A 17,731-nucleotide genomic window follows, 5' to 3' on the forward strand; every position below is an offset into this window, starting at 1 on the left:
AATTGAAAAACAGAATATATCCTACTCCTGGGAGTTACTGCTTCAAATTCAGAAAACACAAAAAACTACAAACTCAGAATGTCCTCTCAAAGCAACGTCAGGCAATTATGCAGGAGCCCAGAGGTTTGGATGGTAAAGAATCTGCCTGCAATGCAAGAGACTTGGGTTCAATCCCCAGGTTGAGAACATCCCCTGGAGTAGGAAATGGCAAACCCACTCCAGTACTCTTACCTGGAGAATTCCATGAACAGAGACGCCTACAGTCCATGGTGTTGCAAAGAGTCAGATGTGACTGAGTGACTAATATTTTCACTTGTACTTCCAGGGGTTTAGAGAACTGTCTGCCGGTGGGAGATCCACAGGCCTGGGCTTAGAGAGTCGGTGGGGAGACAGTCAAGTTGCCCTGCTCTCCTCACATTCACCCTGGGCTGTGTGCCCACCGGCAGGAAAAGACGGGGGACCAGTCTTCTCTGAGGTTCAAATGGTTCACAGTTATTCTTAGGGAGAATTTCCATCTTCCCACTGTGGGTGGCGCTACCTCAGTCACTGGGTCACTTTGTGTGCAGCAGCACTGGAATACTCAGCTTCAGGAGGATTTTCTACAAAGGTATTGGGATGTTTGGATTCGAGGAGGAGAGCCCTTCATAGCTCGAGAAAAGTTAGTGACTGTTTTGAATAAACATTATTCCTGACTTTGACTTCATACCATCTCTTCTCTAGGGAGCAGATCATTTGTTTCTCAGACACTATCTTGGTGCCAAGAGGATACTCATGGGAAGAAGAGTTCCTTTCTAGTGGTGATGGACAGAAGCTGCTGGGGACAGATGAAGGGCACAGTTGTTCTGAAGTTTATCCCTGCCTTTCAAAAGCAGAGTTGAAGAAATGCTTAGAAGAGAAAGAACATAATATTCCTTTTCTTTTCTTTTGAACTTTTAGTTGTATATTGGGGTATAGCCAATTAACAGGGCTTCCCTGGTGGCTTCTGCAATGCAGGAGACACGGGTTCAATCCCTGTGTCAGGAAGATCCCCTGGATAGGGAAATGGCAACCCACTCCAGTATTCTTGCCTGGAGAACCCCATGAACAGAGGATCCTGGAGAGCTACAATCCATGGGGTTGCAAAGAGTCAGACATGACTGAGCCCTAACACTTTACTTCATAGCCGATTAACAACTGTGATAGTTTCAGGTGAACAGCGAAGGGACTCAGCCATACATACACTAGAACATAACAGTCTTAGGAAATATATACAGAACTAAATATCTGAGTGGAAGCTGGTTGGGGTGGGGACCAGGAGTAACTGAAGCTGTAAATAAACCTCTGTAAACCCACTCTTTAGAACTCACCAGATGTTTAGCAGCTCATAGCTCAAGTATCTAATTTTGTTTTTTTTCTCCAATGAAACTGTCTTTTTATTTTTTTAATTGAAGTATAGTTGATTTACAATGTAGTGTTAATTTCTGCTGCACAGCGAAGTGATTCAGTTATACACACGTATACATTCTTTTTAAATATTCTTTTCCACAATGGTTTATCATAGGATAGTGAATATAGTTCTCTGTACTAGACAGGACCTTGTTGTTTATCCCCAAGTATCTGATTCTGGATTGGCGTTTTTTAGTCTTTTCCCATCAATGTTTGGACAGAATACAAAGCCAGGACCTCAGCTTTGAAAATGTTCTATTTTACTTGGCTTTCACCTGGACTTTCTATAAAGTAACCCAGTAAATGATGAACCTCTGAAGTAACCTCTCTGAGTCTGTAAGTCAGATACAAGCTGATAAGCATCCCCCTGAACGTATGAAAGCTGGCAAGTTTTAGGAAGGCAGAATAAGCAGATCTTCTTTCTTGCTTTATGCTATATCACGGTTACCAGTTTGGGTGAAAACCTAACATGAGAAGAGTGAGACTATTTAATCTGTGTCCCCTGTCCCCACTGACAGTTTCTGCACAGGCTGACTAACCCACTCAGACAGACATCCTGGGAACGGTCTGCCACATCTTCGTCTCCCCTCCCCTCCACACCCCGGGGAGGTGAACAGCAAATCCTTGGGACCGGAAAGGCCTCCTTACCTCCGCTTGCTGGGGACGACCCCCATCTCCTCGCTGTCGCCCTCCAGCGTGACCCTCCTGGCCTGCCACCACTCGTCGTCAGAGGCGTTGATAACGTGGAGGATATCTCCGTATTTAAAACTAAGTCCTTGACTCGGCAGCCCGCTGTCCTTGCTTTTGTCATAGTCGAACATGGCTCTGGAAGAAATGACATAAGAGAACACTATTAGGAATCTCTGGCAGCTCAGATCCAGGATTTATCATTTCGATTTTTCACTCTTGCCCTGAGAACCCCTGGCCACTGGGTACCCACTCCCAGGACTAACCCCTGGAATCCCAGCCAATGTTCCCACTGCTTTGGTCACAAATCAAGGTTACTTCTTACTTCTCCTGGAGGTCACAAGGGCAGCCTATTGGGGCCCTTAACCTGGGGTACTGCTCACTGGTAGATGCCAGAGTCCAGGGAGTGGAGAGTGAGGAGGGGCAATGGGGAGTTAGTGTCTAATGGGAACAGGTTTCATTTCAGAAAGGTGAAAAATTCAGGAGATGGATGGTGGTAAGAATTGCACAACAATCTGAATGGACTTAGTGCCCCTGAACTTTACAGTTAAATATGGCTAAAATAGTATGTTTTATATTATGTGACTTTGCCACAATAAAAGAAATATTAAAAAAAACCTTGGGATACTGCTTCTTGGAGATCATCACATGCAACAAGGTGATAATGGAAGATGAAAAAGGTAGGTTAGTACCTTATTGAGATTTTTTTCTCTCTCTCACTACAATCAAATTTTACAAATCACTATAAAGAAGGAAATAATGAAGAGAATGATGGGCATCTTTCTGAATGCAGCATTTTGTGTGAAGAACAAATCTTCTCAGATGGATCAAATTGCTTCCACAGAATACCAAGCCTACCTTGTCATTGCATTTATCACTCTTAATTGTAATTCTTGCTGTATGTATCATGTTTTCCCCACTGAACAGCCTTTACTGAGCCTTCACTAAGCCTAACACTGTAATACGTATGACTGGTGGGGTAAAGGAGTTGGAAGCAGAATTAAATGATGACCAAGACCTTAGCTCTTGCTCCCAAGCAGCTCAAAATTCGTCTCAAGTCCTACCCTGTCCATCTCTTCCTGTGTCTCCCACAAACCATCACCACACACACACTACCTGTGATTTCCCTAGAGAAGCAGACTTTGCCATGTCCCTGTTTTTTCCCCTTTGATTCTATTCTAAGAATTTCCTTAGAGTGTAGCCACTATGCAAGCAAAAGTAGCTATATTTGGTGGACAGATTTGTCAAAAGTCATTGAGGACCAAGTGTGATTCTTTTTCTTTCTTTTCCCTCCTCTCATGAAAGAAATGTCACATCGGCTGTGATGGCAACCCAAATGAGTTGAAGGCATCAGCCCTCAAATACTACAGGAAAAGCTGAATTACTTGCAATACAGCCCCTTCTTCCATTAACTCTGTCCCCAAGTGGTGGAATATGGTGAGGGGGGCGTCTCAGATACTCATTTCCACCTTAACCATCTGCATCTTCCTTATCAAAGACTTCACAAAACCCTCACCAGGAAAAGGGGGCTGAGAGGAGGCAGAGACTCACTCCTGACTGTCACTTCTCTGGCTGGTGGATGAGACACAAGTTAACATTCCAGAACCACAGTTTTTTAAATGCAAAATTAGTCCAATAACTAAATTCACTCGGAGCTGCTGTGAGCTTTAATGAAATAACATATTGGATGCACCCAGCAGAATGTAGTCTATTAGTGGCTAAGAAAACAGACTCAGGGGCCACACTGTTAGGGCTGTGTTCTAGTCCCAGTACATCTCTCGTACTAGTCATACAGGTGGTAACCCAGGCACACTCCCGAGCCCCTCTGAGGACTCAGTTCCCCGGTATATAACATAGTGATGACAACAACGGTGATGATAACAGCACCTCTATCACAGGATTGTCCTACAGATGAAATGCTACCTAAGGTAATACATGTAAAACATACACAAAAGTGCCTACACATAGTGACAGTCATTAAGTATGAACCGTTGTGGTTGTTGCTGTTGTTGTTGTTATTATACACCTCTTTTTCCCCTTTTGAGTGTATACTTATAAACATCCTTTCTATGGATTCTACTCTGTGCAAAAACAGACTGACATAACAATCCTGATACTGCATCCTTAAAAAGGCCTGCGTACAAGGACAGCCCTTGGCTGACATTTGGGAACTCAGCTTTTCGGAGGCTTCTTTCCATTTCCTATTAAGAATGGCTTACTGTGCCTAAACTGTCTACATAAACAGGATCATTTAAGCTGAATACTTGCTTTTCCCCTGGGAGTCTGGAATTGTGGTAGGTGCCAGGCAGAGAGGGTGCCTATGTTAGCAGCCCCAAATACAATCCCTGGACACTGAGTGTGTTAGGAGCTTCCCTGGTAGACAACATTCTACACATGTTGTCACAATCTATCACTGGAGGAATTAAGCATGTCCTTCCTGACCTCAATGGGAGAGGACTCCTGGAAGCTGGCACCTCATTTCCTCTGGACTTTGTCTCATGCTTTTTTCCTTTTGCTGAGTTGACTTTGTATCCACTTTCTGCAATAAATCATAGCCATGAAGATGAGGGTCCAACAAGCCCTCCTAGTTGGGAGCTGTCCTCAGGAACCCCAACACTCACTCCATAGACTGGAAACCATATTCACATACACTTTCTCATTTATGCCTCAGTCCATTCCTAGAAAGAAAGTACAATGGATACAGTACTTAGTATCCCCTTTTTACAGGTGAGGGGCATACCAAGCGAGGCCCCTTCCAACTAACGCAGGACACGTGGCTTAGAGGCAGCAACCTCGGGCTGGAGTGTTGGTCTCCTGGTCCTAAGTCCTAGTTCAGTGGTCTCCACCTTGCCCCCTTACCCCACCCCAGTCTGGGAGGTGGTGAAGGTGGTGACGAGGGGACAAGGATGAGAATCATGATGACAAGCACTATTCATGCCCACGTTAGGGGGCCTGGCCCTTTGTGTTCATTGTCCTATATTTGACATCATAAAAACCTGAAAGGTAATTATTAGTATCCCTGCTTAATAGACGGGAGAGGAGGTTCAGGAAGTTCAGAAATCTCTCCCAGGTCACAAGTAAATACTGGTAGAAACTGAACCTAGAATAAGGCCTGACTCCAAAATGCACATCCCTGGTTATTTCATTAGAGTGCCCATGACTCGGCCATATCAGGAAATTCTAATCTTCCCTTCAGAGCTGACCACTTCTTCTCCCCCAGATCCCTGATGTTCCCTTACTGCTCAGCTCCTGTCCCCAGTATTCCTTATCTTAAGGTCCCCAAACCTCTAGTTCAGCTCCAGGCTCTTCTGGATGTAAAGTGTGGGGACTGGAGGTAGAAAAGCCATCAGGAAAGCTGGCAGGTGGTGGCCAAGAAGGCAGGCTCTAGGGTCAGACTACTTGGGTTTGCAACTTTTTAACTGTGATCTTGAACAAGGTACTTAACCTCTCTGGGTTTCAAGCTTTCTTAATTATAAAATGGCATAGTAATAACACCAGCCACCTCGAAGAGCTGTGGTGAGGATTAAATGAAATAACACATGTGAAGTATAATAACACAGCCTGGCAGTAGCAAGTGCTCAATAAATGTTAGCTAATACTACTATGATAATTATTCTGAAAAATGCACTGGGATTTGAATTCCAGTTTCTGAGCCCCACTGTGCCACTCAGAAGCTGTCTTATGGACTGTGTACAAAGGTATCTAAAACTCCTCTGTATCCTCAAGACCCAGTATAGCGCTGGGTACAAGGCCGGCCTTCAGAAAGGTCTATGGAAATATTTTGGATGATCTTTGAAAGCCCCTGGTGACTCAGACTGGTAAAGAGTCTGGCATGCAAAGCAGGAGACCTGAGTTTGAGCCCCAGATTGGGAAGATCCCCTGGAGAAGGGAATGGCAACCCACTCCAGTATTCTTGCCTGAGAATTCCATGGACAGAGGAGCCTGACGGGCTACAGTCCATGGGATCGCAAAGTCCAACGCAACTGAGTGACTAACACTTTCACTTTGAAAGCTCCACTTCTTTCAAGTCTCAGTGTCCTGGTCTGTAAGGGGAGGGCAGCAGAAACCAATCCCAAAGGTCCTCAGCAGGTGACCCATTCATTTTACTGAGCTCCATTCTAGTCTCAAGTCATCTTTTCAAGAAAACATTTATTTACTTGGTTGCAATGGGTCTTAGTTGCAACATGTGGGATCTTTGGTTGTAGCATGGGAACTCTTAGTTGTGGCATGTGGGATCTAGTTCCCTGACCAGGGATTGAACTTGGGCCTGCATTGGGAGCATGGAATCTTAGCCACTGGACCACCAGGGAAGTTCCCCCAAGTATTCCTGAGGGGAGACTTCCCACCCTTGGGATGCAACACACTCTCTCCATGAGTTCTACTATCTTGGACAAACTGCCTCTCTAGGATCACACTGATTCAGACTTGGCAGGTCCCTAAAAACAATCAGCTGACACATTTCAGCAGCTCCTGGCTCCTTTGGATATTAATGGATCATCACATCTGGGGAAGAGGCTACATTGTCCCGTCACCTACTTTAACAAGCGATAAGCTGCTTTTAATTTGCTTTATGTGCTAATTCATCACAGCAACTTTTATAAAATGCCATTAAGACTCACACTTTCCACCCAGGGTGCTTTTAACTAGTCCATTAGACAAGTGGAATTAGACATAAATAACGCAACGGCTCTCCCATCCCTCCTGCCCGTCCTGCATTTCAACATGTGGCGGCCCCTTGCCCACCAGGGAAGCCTAGGGAGGGAGGGGTGAAGCAGATGCTTGTCCTCAGGGCTGGCCAATCTGGCTGCGGAGACCTAGGTACCAGACCAAAATTGTGCTTATTAAGTGTCCCACAATGTGCTAAAGACATTCTATTCATTGTCTCCCTCAATTTGCTGGGTTTGAGCCAGCATACCAGTTACACACCAAGCTTTGGAGAAAGGAAAGATCAGAGTGTTAAGTCCCAACTCTGTCATTGCTAGTTGTGAATTTTAGGTCTGTGGCTTAACCCCTTAGATGACCTCTCAACCAGAAACGACCATTCTCTCATTGATCAAATGCAGATAATGATGGCATGAACTCACAAGACCGTTATGGAGATACTGTTATGGCACGGTGCCTGTAAAGTTCCCAAGATCTGCACAGAAATGAATCCCCTTCGTTATTATTTCTGTTAACAATCCTGCCATGTAAGCGTTTTGGATCTCATAAAAGAAATGAGAGTCAAAGAACCGAAATGAAAAAAAGCCAGTAAGTGGCAGAACCAGGATTTAAACAAGACAGATGTGTCTGAATCAAAAGCCTGTGCTCTGACTGCAGAATTCAGCTTGGAGCTGCTGATAAGGAATGCAGTACTTAGATCTCATCCCCGAAGATTTCATGATCAATGGATGATCGCCTTGATGCTGACACTGTGGACTAGACATCAGGAGAGAGGCACATGTGGTTTACTGAGCACACACTCAGTTCTCACGCTGTCCTGCAATGTGTATTTTAGCCTTGTGCTGCAGATGAGGAAACACAAACTTCAATAAATTAAGCATCATGTCCAGGTGTACGTCAGCTATCAAGGTGGGTTTCAGCTGTTATGCCCTATGCCTTTGTTCTTTAAGATGCTTTGGGGAAATGAGATAAATTTACACGTGGATGATATTTATGTGTCTCACTGAAGGTCACTCTGGGGCATCTTCCTCATCAATCCCCAAACTCCTTCCCTGGGAGTTAAGGGCCCCTCTCGCATACTCTGATCTCATTCTGCTTTGTGCTTTTTAACATTTGCAAATTCTATTTTGCATGAGCATGGGGATGGGGAAGGTTCACATTCCTTCTAGCCCCAGAATCTACCCCATAAGAGATGATCAAGAAGTTATTTTCTGTTATTCAGTCTGTCACCTATGCCCATCATAGGGTAATTCTTGGAATTCAATAGTTCACTTGTTTTCCTGTAAAGGCCTGAGCAGTCAGAAATAGCAGGTAAGGAAGGCCTGAGCGACACCCAGCATAGGCATTCCTGGCTTTTGCAGGAAATGACGAACATATGTGCACCATTCCTGTTTCTCAAGTCAGAACATATCCATCCCAGGTGGAGGGATACATGCAGCTCTGTACCGATGACTTCTCACATCTCCTTGAGAAGCCATACACACCCCTGTGGATGAGTCATCATGTCCAAACTTAGCTCTGTCAAGGCCACTTATTCTCCCATCCATCTCTGTACTAAACTTCCCCCAGTAAAAACGGTGGCACTAAAATCAGTCTAGTGGATGGGAACAGGCTAGCCTCTGCCAATCCTTGCTAAGAAGCCATTGACCATGATGCTACTGTTTATTGAATGGCTGCTGGGCACATAGTAAGCCTAAAACATGTCAGGCACTGTTCTGGGTATTTATTATCTGTGATTCAAAAGATAACCCTTAAGAGTTTGAAATGGTCATGTACACACTGCTATATCTAAAATGGATAACCAACAAGGACTTACTCTGTAGCACAGGAAACTCTGCTCAGTGTTATGTGGCAGCCTGGATAGGAGGGGGTTTTGGGGGAGAATGGATACATGCATATGTATGGCTGAATCCCTTCCCTGAAACTATCACAACATTGTTAATTGGTTATGCTGCTGCTGCTGCTAAGTCGCTTCAGTCGTGTCCGACTCTGTGCGACCCCATAGACGGCAGCCCACCAGGCTCCGCCATCCCTGGGATTCTCCACGCAAGAATACTGGAGTGGGTTGCCATTTCCTTCTCCAGTGCATGAAAGGGAAAAGTGAAAGTGAAGTTGCTCAGTCGTGTCCAACTCTAAGCGACCCCATGGACTGTAGCCTACCAGGCTCCTCCATCCATGGGATTTTCCAGGCAAGAGTACTGGAGTGGGGTGCCATTGCCTTCTCTGGTTAATTGGTTATACCCCAGTATAAAATAAAAGCTTAAAAAAAAAAGACCACTTAAAATGCAAGCATTGTTCCCATTTTGCTGCTGCTGCTGCAGCTAAGTCGCTTCAGTCGTGTCCGACTCTGTGCGACCCCATAGACAGCAGCCCACCAGGCTCCTCTGTCTCTGGGATTCTCCAGGCAAGAATACTGGAGTGGGTTGCCATTTCCTTCTCCAATGCACGAAAGTGAAAAGTGAAAGTGAAGTCGCTCAGTCGTGTCCGACACTTAGCGACCCCATGGACTGCAGCCTACCAGGATCCTCCGTCCATGGGATTTTCCAGGCGAGAGTACTGGAGTGGGTTCCCATTTTACAGAAGGGTAAATACACTCTATGCCATGGACTGCGGTATTGCATGGGTTATACCACTTAATCACTAATAACCTAGTAAGGCAGGTTTGTGTTCTTTAAAGACACTCTTCTCAACATGCCATTGTTTCCTTTTATGTGAGGGGGCTGTTGGGAAAATGCCAATCTCTACTGGACCCAAGGCACCAGGCAGTCACTGTCATGATGGAAGATGGAACTAACTGGGCACCAACCAGAGGTCCTCACAGTCTGGGCCTCTGCACAGCAGTGGCATTTTGATCATAATCAGGGAAGAAGAAGCATTTCCGGGGGCAACAACTCTCTGTCTCTCTCTGTTTCTCCCGAGTCTCCAGCACTCCCAGTTCCCCAAGGGATGTGGCATGAGCTGATTTCACATGTTTGGAGGTCTGCAAGTTGATCATTTCAGACAACTCATCGTCAGAGTCTCCAGGGAAGGGGCCCATTCCAGGCTACCTTCTCTCCCAGGGTGTCCTAGCATCTGTCAGGTTGGTTTACGGCAGCACCAACTGACAGGCCCCCCATTGGAGGGAAGCAGAGGCAAATCTGGACCTGCACAAAGGCAGGCTCGACAGACCACAGTGAATGGCACTTCAGTTTTCAGGGCTGGGTGAGGCTGTAAAGATTAATCATCTTAAAACCACTGTCTTTTTCCCCAAATGCCATCAGCTGGCTACTCAGCAAATGAAATATGGGAAAGAAGAACATGACCAGGATGAATAGCCCACGTTTTATGACAGTTCTAAGAGCTCTTTATGTTCTGGCCTTGGTTTGTCAGACAATCGAGATATATTAATCAAGATATTCAAAAAGGCTGGCAAAGCCCCGACTGCAGCCTTTTATTTCTGACCTTAAAATGCAGAGCAAACTTTGGTATCTATTTTTCAGGGCCCTAGTCACAAATTAGTAAGCTTGCAGTGCATGTGTGCTAAGTCACTTCAGTAGTGTCCAACTCTGTGCAACCCTATGGGCTGTAACCTGCCAGGCTCGTCTGTCTGTGGGACCTCCAGGCAAGAATACTGGAGTGGATTGCCATGCAAGAGAAAAAGAATATCCTGATTTAGAATTTCTTTATTGCCGATACACAATTATCATCTAAATATTTAAATTTATATACAGAAGACTTATGTCAAGATCGTGAGAACTCACATAGTCCTAGGTTCAAACAGTGGCTCTGCCAGTTAAGCAGCCATGTGATTTTCATGTCTGTACCTCCATCTCCAGAGGTATAAAATAAAGGGCAAGAATCCTTATCCAACAGAGCCCTTATGAGAATTACAGGTATCAGAGCTTTTAGTACTCACTAAGAGCTCTATGTTTGTCACTGAGTCTAAAATCTAAACTTCTTCCCTGTAAATTCCACCCCTCTTCTAGTGTTGCTCACTGGAGTGTAAGTAAAGCAACACTATCTCTGCTTTCCAAAAACACCTTAAGTATTTACTGATCGAGAAGTGATACCAGCTGACGTGGTGCTGGGCTTAGAAGGTGTTGGAGAAAGTTCATTTCTCTCATGAGCAAATGAAAAAGGGGAGAAAGACATCCCAGCACAGTCCATATACCTTCCCCAAATCCTTAGTGGTAGTTTATCTGGATCAATGATGAAATTCACATACCACAAAACCAGACTCCTAGATAATGACTTCAGCTCCACCAATACCGAGTTTTTTTAAAAAAATTTTCTTTGTTTGTTTATGAATTTCAGAAAACTGTAGAAACTACCAGACTAGACTGAAGCAAGATAAAATCTGGAATTAGGAAAAACTTCACCTCAAAACCTCATATATATCCACAAACGCTCCCATTATCACCTATTGAAAGAGGGCAGTTAAAGAAGACAGAAGATGGTTCCTTACTCACCTGGGGAAAAACACTGAGTTCAGGATGTGATTTAATTTACATGCATGAGATAACAGTCATTTAAATATTAAAAGCAGCATTATTTACAGAGTGCCTATTATGTGCCAGTCATTGTTTTTTGCTGAGGACTCAGAAATACACAAGAGGCTTGCTTCCTGTCCTCATGGAGCTTAATATTTGGTTGAGGATACCAGTAAGGGGTGGACTTTCCTGGTGGCTCAGAGAGTAAAGAATCTGCTTGCAATGAGGAAGATCAGGGACTGAACTCCAGCTGATCGCCTGGAGAAGGGAATGGTGACCCACTCCAGTCTTCTTGCCTGGAGAAGTCCATGGACAGAGGAGCCCGGTGGGCTACAGTCCATGGGGTTGCAAAGAGTTGGACTTGACTGAGCGACCAACACTTTCACTTTTCGTGAGTATGGGGTATATTCATTCGGGTACTCATTTATTCATTCAGCAAATATGTATTGAATGTGTACCAACGATGATTCTAGGAACTTGGGGTCTATCAGTGAATGAAAACAAGACAAAATTTCATGACTTCTTGGAGCTTATATTCCAGTAAGAGAAGATGGGCAAAAAACAATAAGCCTAATAAATAAGCAAAGAGTATATTAAGTTAGGAGTAGCTAATTGGTATAGAACAAGTTAAAAATAGAGCAAAGTAAGAGGTATCAGGATTTTGAGATGGGGAAGAATTGTGGTGGTAGTTAAGGTTGCATTTATAAATAGGGAGCTCATCTTATCTTTGACAAAGGAGGCAAAAATACACAATGGAGAAAAGACAGTCTCTTCAACAAGTGATGCTGGGAAAACTGGTCAGCTACGTGTAAAAGAATGAAACTAGAAAACTTTCTAACACTATACACAAAAATAATCTCAAAATGGATTAAAGACCTAAATGTAAGACCAGAAACTATAAAACTCTTAGAGGAAACCATAGGCAGAACATTCTCTGACATAAATCACAGCAAGATCCTCTATGACCCACCTCCCAGAGTAATGGAAATAAAAACAAAAATAAACAAATGGGACCTAATTAAACTTAAAAGCTTACGTACAATGAAGGAAACTATAAGCAAGGTGAAAACACAGCCCTCAGAATGGGAGAAAATAATAGCATCTGAAACAACTGACAATTAATCTCCAAAATATACAAGCAGCTCATGCAGCTCAATACCAGAAAAACAAACAACCCAATCAAAAATTAGGAAAAAGACCTAAACAGACATTTCTAAAGATGGCTAACAAACACATGAAAAGATGCTCAACATCACTCATTATTAGAGAAATGCAAACCGAAACCACAGTGAGGTATCATCTCATGCCAATCAAAATGGCTGCCATCAAAAAGTCTACAAACAATAAATGCTGGAGAGGGTATAGAGAAAAGGGAACCCTCTTACACTGCTGGTGGGAATGGAAACTGGTACAGCCACTATTGAGAACAGTGTGGAGATTCCTTAAAAACTGGGAATAGAAGTGCCATATGACCCAGAAATCCCACTGCTGGGTATACACCCCGAGGAAACCAGAATTGAAAGAGACAGTACCCCAATGTTCACTGTAGCACTATTTACAATAGCTAGGACATGGAAGCAACCATCGGCAGACAGATGGATAAGGAAGTTGTAGTACACATACACAATGGAATATTACTCAGCTATAAAAAGGAATGAGTCAGTTTTAATGAGGTGGATGAACCTAGAGCATATTGAACAGAGTGAAGTAAATCAGAAAGAGAAAAACAAATACTGTATATTAACTCATATATATGGAATTTAGAAAGACAGTACCAATGATCCTACATGCAGGGCAGCAAAGGAGACACAGATGTAAAGAACAGACTTTTGGACTCAGTGGGAGAAGGTGAGGGTGGGGTGATTTGAGAGAGTAGCACTGAAACATGTACATTAACATATGTAAAATAGATGACCAGTGCAAGTTAGTTGCATGAAGCAGGGCACCCAAAACTGGTGCTTGGGGTCAACCCAGAGGGATGGGGTGGGGAGGGAGGTAGGAGAGGGGTTCAGGATGGGGGGGACACATGTATACCTGTGGCCGATTCATGTCGATGTATAGCAAAAGCCTTCACAATATCGTAGAGTAATTATTTTCCAATTAAAATACATGAATCAATTTAAATAATAATAAATAAATAGGATGCTCAAGGTAGGGCTCCTTGAGAAAAACATCTGAGGGGAGGCTTGAAGGAGACGAAGGAGTTGGTCATGCTAGGCTCTGAGGAAAGTGTTCTAAGAAGAAGAAACAACCAGTGCAAAGGCCCTAAACACAGTTAACATTGGGCATAACAGGCAGTATCCTGAGAATTACCATGAGGTGCCACAGGATGTCGGGGCAGGAACTCTCGTCATGTGTTCAGAAAGGAATTCAAGAACAAAGGAATGAGTCTCCCAGATCTATTAGCTGAGACTTGGTAGTACCCCTCCCACCCCACCCAACTGAGCAGGCGTGTCCCTAACAGGAACCCCTCTGTGGTAACAGTGATCTACTGTCCTGAAGACTCCACTTTTTTCCCTCAGCTTCTTCACATGTGAATCTCTCCTTGGAAGCATGCACATGAGCTGGGCCACGGAAGAGCCTCCCATCTTCTCTTGGACACCTTCTACTACAACTCACACACTGCAGGTGGAATTTTTCAGCCAAGAATTTTTCTTAACGTTGTTTAAAAAGCTGAAGCATTAACCGGATATAAAGAAATAAGCATAAAATCATTTGATGAATTTCAATCTAGTCTTTCAAACTTGTGACATTCCTGGAAACCCTCTGAGCCTATCAATTCCCCTCTCTGTGCCAGGCTGCAACCTTGTACCTGGTCATATTCTTGCACTTAGCAGGTGGCATCTTAGTTGATTTGCGTGTGAGGCTATTTCCCTGCTAGACAGCTCAGCTCCTCGGGATTAGGATAGTGTCTCTTTTGTCTTTGTGTCTCCCCCACAGAGCACAGAGAAGAAGGTGTTCATAACATGAGGCTACATTGAACTGAATCAAATTTAAAACCCACATTCTGTGATCCTAGGAGCATGACTTCATCTCTTTGAGTTGCCTCATGTATAAAGTGAAAGTGAAGTGGCTCAGTCATGTCTGACTCTTTGCGACCACATGGACTGTAGCCTACCAGGCTCCTCGATTCATGGGATTTTCCAGGCAAGAGTACTGGAGTGGATTGCCATTTCCTTCTCCAGTGGATCTTCCCGACCCAGGGATTGAAACCGGGTCTCCCGCATTGCAGGCAGACGCTTTACCGTCTGAGCCACCAGGGAAGCCCTCATGTGTAAAATGGGATTTAAAATACTATATTTTATTAGTTCTAAGATGTACCCTTTTTTCATCCTCATATCTCAAAAGTTATGAAGTATCCTACCATCAATGTTACTTTGTATCCATAACTTAATGGACAGCGTTCTTGCTTTCTTTGTGACACACAGAGTACATCTTAGAATCCAGCGAGATTCACTAAAACGTGGTAGGAACCATCTGACAGTTGTTGCGAGAACTGATGGACTAAGGATGAAAGGCCCTCCAGATCAGTATATGCATATATATATATATATACACATATTTATCGCTCTTGTGTTGTTATTTATCATGGGTCAGGTAGGGTCACCCTGTCTTTCTCTCTTCTTCCTGTACACATTTGCAAACCCCTGTGGTACTCTTTGCTCAATGACTGCAAAGTGCTGACAGGCCAAATGCTGTGCCATAGCCTGACTTGCTCACGAAGAGTTCTTTTCAGCAGTTCTGCTTAATTGAATGAAATGTCTACAGGGAATGTCCTAGCATTGGCCAGTAGTTCAGGAATTTGGGGAAAGAAAAAGGAACTAACAACATACAGAATATTAGTGTTTATACTTTTAGTAGTTATAGATTCTGTGAATATTGTTAGAATCTTCAACAGCACAAGCTTTTAACTTCAGCATTGAAGTCTCCATACCATAGCATTTTCCATGCACTGCGTGTTAAGTTATTCATTCACTCATCTATTGAACACCTACTACACACCAGGCACCAGGATAATGGAAAGTATTGGCCAGATCTGGGAGACTTCTCAGCTGTACCATCTACTTGCTCTGTGGCTATAGTCAGGGTCCTTAAATTCTGTTTCTTATTGTGTGAAGACTAATTTCTGCCTGCCATGGAGTGAACGTTTGTGCCCCCCACAAAATGTGTATGTTGAAAACTTACCCTCCAAAGTGGGTCCTTTGTGGGGTAATTAGAATTAGATGTGGTCATGAGGGCGGATTAGCACCCTTAAAAGTCATGAGAGACTTTGCTTTTTCTTTCTTTCTCTACCATACACAGATATGATGACAAATTAGCAAACTGAAACATGGAAGAGGGCCTTCAACAGTGCTGGCGCCCTGATTTCAGATTTCCAGTCTCCTTTTCTCTGATGTTGATAAGTTTGTGGTTTTTTGTTGCAGCAGCTTGAACTGACTAACGACAGTGCCTACTAGATGATGTTGGGTTGAAATGAGGTAACATATGTAAAACACCATACTACAATATGGTGTCTGGTGCATAGGTACTAAGAAAACTGCAAGAATAATATGTACTGGCACAGAAAACTATGTTACAACTCAACTTTTATGGGGTGCAGCACCATTTTTCATTTTTAGTATCAGTCTATCTATTTAACATTTATCTGGCTCTTCCTAAGTGACAGGCCTGGGGCTTGTGCTTCTATTGGAATTATGTGAAGAGAGGCTGGAGCAGAGGCGTTTCCTGTGGGCCACAGTGTTGGGCGATGGCTTGCTTTACTAATGCTTTTCTCATTCCATTTGGTAAAGCAATCAGAGTCCTGTGGAACTGCTCTAAAACAGTCAACACACACAGCTTTTAGATTGTGATGCCATGCATTCATTCTTTCAGCCACAGTTAATAAACACCTATTATGTGCCAGGCATTATACTAAGTACTGAGCTTTTAGCGGTGAACAAGTAAAACAAGGTGCTCCTATGAAACTGAGGAAAGACAGATGTGAAAGAAATAATCACCAGTATGATACATCTTAAAAAGCAGATGGGCAAATAACCCAGAGAGTATTCAGTGGAGAGAGACAGCTTACTCTGGGGAGAATGGTTTAGGCAGGCTTCCAGGAGGAACTGTTTAACCTGAGATCTGCAGGATGAGCAGAGGCAGGCGGAGGAAACAGGCATCCAGGCACTTCCAAGGAAGAAAGAGCAGCAGTGAACCTGAAGGAAGACAACGTCTTGGATGGCCCAAAATGAGGCCAGAGAACAAAGGAGAGGCTGGGACCCAGAGGGACCTTGTGAAACACACTTTCTCCTCTTCTAAGCATTGGGAGGCCATTAGAGAATTTAAAACAGGATAGTGAGTTGATCAGATATGCATTGGAAACATCTTTCTGGACATAAAGTGGAAAGTGGGTTGGACAGAAGTGCACTGGGCAAGAGTCGATGCTGAGACTCCAGGGAGCAGGCTGAGGGAGTAATCCAACAATGATGCCTTGACCAGGGTGGTGGCAACGGGGTGGACAGGGGTTCCAGATGTTTACTTTGGCCAAAATCAGTCTGTCCATCTCTCTCACTGCAATCTACGTGAAAAGTTTTATTACCAGAATAAATTTTTTTTTTCTTTAAAAGAAGGCTTCTGGAAACCTAAAAATTAAACCTCTGACTGAAAACAGGGAGGCAAAACAGAACTCTGGCGTCTCTTCCACTTCAACTGCACAGCAGCCCAAATGCCCCTAAGAAGAATCCGGGATTCCTTAAATCAGAGTATGAAAAATCTTCAACCTAGTACATTATTCCCAAGCACTCTGAAGCGAAGAAATCTCTCTCTTCTATTATTGATGCTATGACACCTCCAAACCCACCTCCAATTCCCACAGAGGTTCATTTGTTTTCAAAATGGATGCTTGATGAAAATTTTTCTTGGAGCATTTTGGGACAGGTGAGCAATGCCTCCCTGAAATAACTAGAGATACACCAGGGTGTTTCAAACTCTACCTGGAGAACTCTGCAGGATGCAACTGTGATCAGTTCTCTCAATGAGAGAGAACAAATCACACTACAGAACGCATTTCAACAGATATTTATTGCGTATGTTTTGAGGAGAAGACCCTTTTCTGTTCTCAGAGGTTGTTTATATTGACAAGCAGAAGACAGTTACTTAGAAGAAGAAAAATTTTCTTGTTAGAATGTCAACACTTTCTAAGAGAACAAGAGAAAGCTGCAGAGCACATCGAGTGGAGTGTGTGTATGGACTGAGAGGAATCTGACAGGTGGTGAAACAGTCCTTCTAATGAGAGGAGGAAGGAACGAGAAATTGCAGCTTGATACCATTTTTCACATTAGCCAAGACTGGGCTTGATAAAGAAACCAATGGGAAACCCTTCAGTTGGCCAATCACATCTGATTGAACTGTGTAAATTGGGCAGGAAAGCATGAGATGAACTTGGCCACGCTAGTTATTCCGAGCATAGCCAGCACCCAGTGGAAGGTAAGCTTGGATGATGCCATGGA

The 17,731-nt window shown here is 43.7% G+C and overlaps 1 protein-coding gene across 12 annotated transcripts in view; it reads right to left on the bottom strand.

The window, feature by feature from the left end:
• Positions 1-17,731, bottom strand: part of DLG2 (discs large MAGUK scaffold protein 2) — a 2,308,738-nt gene that overhangs the window by 81,411 nt on the left and 2,209,596 nt on the right. For all 12 annotated transcript variants that reach the window (XM_081536923.1, XM_081536915.1, XM_081536921.1 and 9 more), the window contains one exon: positions 2,074-2,250. In XM_081536923.1, coding sequence (XP_081393049.1) covers positions 2,074-2,250 — 177 coding nt within the window. The remainder of the gene's footprint in view (positions 1-2,073; positions 2,251-17,731) is intronic.

Source organism: Giraffa tippelskirchi, chromosome 10 (genome assembly GCF_054371585.1).
Source record: "Giraffa tippelskirchi isolate mGirTip1 chromosome 10, T2T-mGirTip1v1.2.pri, whole genome shotgun sequence".
NCBI classification, from domain to species: Eukaryota; Metazoa; Chordata; class Mammalia; order Artiodactyla; family Giraffidae; genus Giraffa; species Giraffa tippelskirchi.